The 3,845-nt window shown below is 43.8% G+C and overlaps 1 protein-coding gene across 1 annotated transcript; it reads right to left on the reverse strand.

Moving 5' to 3' along the window:
• Nucleotides 1-3,025: 3,025 nt before the first annotated feature.
• Nucleotides 3,026-3,521, reverse strand: LOC105556052 (the record flags this gene model as incomplete). Its single annotated transcript, XM_012003114.1, has 1 exon — nt 3,026-3,521. A coding segment is annotated over one exon (496 nt), but the record flags the coding sequence as incomplete, so codon positions are not given.
• Between the last annotated feature and the right edge of the window lie 324 nt (nt 3,522-3,845).

The raw sequence follows: 3,845 nt of genomic DNA on the forward strand, positions 1-3,845 counted from the left end.
AACATGTTATCGCAGCACTCATGTTTTGTCAAAGGTATGTGTGTTTTTATATAAGTTGAATTTCATAATTTTTTATAATAATCTTTTGTATGATATACATGTAGTGTAACTAAAGATAGAGGATTTAGAGGATACTTATGACTTTGACAACTAATATTTTTTTCTAACCTCAATGAACAGAAAGTTGTAAAATATAATAAGTTTATCGTATATACATCTGTCAATTCGCATACAGTTTAAAAAATTATTCTAAGACGATTAATTAATACATAATTAAGATTTTTCTATTCTAATGTTTCATTTCTTTGTATATTTTAAGACTCGAACTTTCGAAGCTTGACGAATTGTCAGGCATTGATGTCGAGTGCTCCTGGAAAAAGAAAACCAAAGAAGCATTGCAACAGTCTGAACCGATGCCTTTACTAGATCATCCTTGGGAAACCTCATGGAGTGTCTAAATATTTAATTGTGGACTATAAAAAATTGTCGGAACAAAATGAAAGTAATTTCTTCAAAAATAAAAATTTCTAACCGCGAGTACTGTTGTGTGTATGGCTGTAAATCTCGTGCTTGTGACAATCGGGAAATATCTTTTCACAAATTTCCAAAGGAAGGAAAGTATACAGTGGAAGTTACAAATATGTTCGGCACGATAGAAAAAATTGATAAGCGCAAAGCTTGGATAATGGCTATACGCACTGGAAAAGCGGTGACGAGCAGAATGAAAATTTGCTCCTTACATTTTAATGTTAGCGACTACATTTTCCCAGGTAAAATGATTACTTTCTGTTCAATTTTGTTTACGTTGTTTATATGAACATAAAAATGTAATTGAAATTATAAATGTTTGTATTAATTTTTCTTAGAGCTAGAATGTCAAAAGCCATGTCTAAAAAAATCTGCTATTCCAAAACTTCAACTTCCCATGCAAAAGGTCATTTCTACTGCTTCAAAAGCCAGGACTAATCGAATTGCAGAACGAGAAGCAAAAAAAGCAATCGAAAAGAAAAAGAAAGAAACTGTGAAAGATACAGACGGGGCTATTGCCATCGATATCAATAACGTTGAAATTGACAATGCGGGAAACAATGAGATGTTATCAATCACAGATCAGGAGAAAACTAAAATAAGGGACATCAGTATTCAAACGGATTTATATATTTCATATTATTATCAAATAAAAAGCGATCGCGAACTAAGTACAGTTACAGGAATTCCCAATTTTGAAATATTTCATGTAATAGTGAATAATGTCAAGAAAGTATATAACAATGCTAAGAGTAAGTTATTAGTAGAGGAAAAAGTGATGCTGACATTTATCAAATTGAAACAAAATATTTCATTTGCTTTTTTGGCCACTTTATTCAACTGCTACTGTGTAAAAACTTGTCGAAGGATTTTTGTAAACATGATTAGCGTACTGCGTGTATGTTTCGAAGGTTGCATACATTGCCCTCAAAACTAGAGATCCTTAAAAATATTCCAAACTGTTTCCTTCCATTTCCAGATATTCGCATAATATTAGATTGTACGGAAATACTTTTGCAAAAACCTAAATCTGTATGCCACTGTATGCTGTCAAGCCATAACATACTCCAATTATAAATCAAACTATACTTTAAAGTTCATGACAGGTGTTACACCAGCTGGAACAATTTCATTCGTAAGTCGTTGCTACGGAGGTCGATTTTCTGACAAAGCAATTTTTGAACAAAGCACCTTGTTCAATTTCCTAGAAAAAGGTGATAAAATAATGGTTGATAGAGGATTTTTTATAGATGTACAATGCAAAGAACATGACATTCAAATAGTTAGGCCTCCATTCTTAAAAAATAAGAGTCAGTTATCAGCAGAAGAAGCACTTCTTAGCCAACAAATAGCAAAAGCGAGAGTTCATATTGAACGTAGTAATCAGAGACTGAAAGTATTTAATATATTGAAAGGTAGGTTTCCTATTACTTTGGTACATCTTTGTGAGGATATTTTTATAATTATTTGTGGTCTTGTAAACGTATCTTCACCTTTTTTTTTTGACCCGGTGGAAATCCTCATGGACCGTCCCCCCGCCCTGCTGGGACAGAGACGGGGGGTGTGTGGGACTCGTCACCCTGGTCCCTGGGCAGTTGACACCCATGGGACCAGTGATGGGAGATCGCACGGAATTCACGCGCACGCGCATTGAGCAAACTTCTGCGCAGCCTCACTGACGTACATATTATGTGGTAGCATAAGGTTCCCAACATGAAAATGAATCTGAAAGCGAATTTAGGGAAGAAAACTTTTGATGGAAGTATCATGGTTCACAAATGTATTATTATTAGAAACAGTAAACGAAGCAGATGGGTTGATATTACGACTTTGATTTATATTATCAATATGTATTATTACAAACACTATCACAGAATAAACACGGGAAAACTATTGGAATGGATACTTCGTGCATGCACGGGACCCCTGTGACCCCTTAACGTGGCACCTACATCCACCATTGGATTCGAGCTGCTACGTCATCTCACGCATGCGCACGAAGTCTCCCGTAGCAGACGATTCCGTGCAATCTCCCATCACTGCATGGGACCAGTAGTGCAATGGAGACGCCTACCGCACTAAAACCACCGGGGGTGGACTTCTATGCGCTATTGGGGACGGCCGAGGGAACACAGTCGCATCACTGCTCGGCAGCCCCCGCGCCGCGCGTAGTCTTCGCGCACCTCTGCGCCCAGTTCCTGGGCACGGCCCTGACAAGGGCCTCCTTCTCCATTGGCCCTAAAAAGGGCCTGCTCCTCCAAATTTGCGGCGGGGGTGCCACCGGGCCTCCCGCCGCGCCCCTCGTTGTTGTGGGGGCGGGTGAGTCACAAGTCTCCAGCTTGCGCCCACCCCTAAGGTCCCAGACCTATCTTCCTCCTCCCCTTTTAGTCGCCTTTTACGACAGGCAGGGGCTACCCCGGGGCTATTCTTCAAGCGGCACCCGTACGCCTAAGATGGGACCCTACGTCCTCTGCACCTTTTATGTGTGTGTGGTGTTTTAGTCCCTCAAATGTGCTAAACGCCGACGCCCGCCTCTCCTATATCTCCTTGGCGGAGCGCCACCGCCTCCATCCTGCTGTGTCGGAGGGTCTACCTCGCCTCTTCGCTCTCTCTCTGCCTCTTCCTTCTGTGAAATTATTTTCTCACAAAATTCCGAGAAAGCCGCCCACGCTCCCTCCTCATTCACCAGGGCCTTGACAGCCCCCAGTGATAAGTCGTCCCCAATTGCATCAGACAGGACTCGGCGCTTCACCTCCCAGGCTGGGCACTCCTCAAGAGTGTGTTGCGCCGAGTCCCTGTCCGCCTCACAATGCCGACATCTCGCGTCTTCGTCTCGTCCTATACGACACAGGTACTCCCCGAAACATCCATGTCCGGAGAGCACCTGTGTCGTTCTAAAGGACGCCCTAGCTCCTACCCGATCCAACCATCCGTCCAGCCTCGGAAGGATGGCTTCCACTGTTCTTCTTCCGGGCCTGTTCGGCTCCGCGAGCCTTTTTTTTTTTTTTACGTGTGGAAATCCTTTATGGATACCCGGGCCCCCCTTTGGGAAGGGAGTTTACAAATGGCCCGGGTTATGTGGGACTGCCCCCCTAAAGACGATCGGGGTGCCGCCGCTAGCGTTGCGGCGGCTGGGCTTACCGCACTAAAACCACACGGTGACCTGCGCGGTGCTTGACTTGGGGGACGCCCAGGATGTAGCAGAGCTATGACTTCTGGGCGCCCCCCGCACCGGCCCGCCGTGTAACGGGCGGGCCTCGCGCTCCCTCCCCCGTTGTTGTGGGGGAGGGGACTCCCCCCGCGGGGGGAGTCCACTA

The sequence above is a fragment of the Vollenhovia emeryi genome, unplaced genomic scaffold (assembly GCF_000949405.1).
Source record: "Vollenhovia emeryi isolate VEMERY1.0 unplaced genomic scaffold, V.emery_V1.0 DF940400.1, whole genome shotgun sequence".
NCBI classification, from domain to species: domain Eukaryota; kingdom Metazoa; phylum Arthropoda; class Insecta; order Hymenoptera; family Formicidae; genus Vollenhovia; species Vollenhovia emeryi.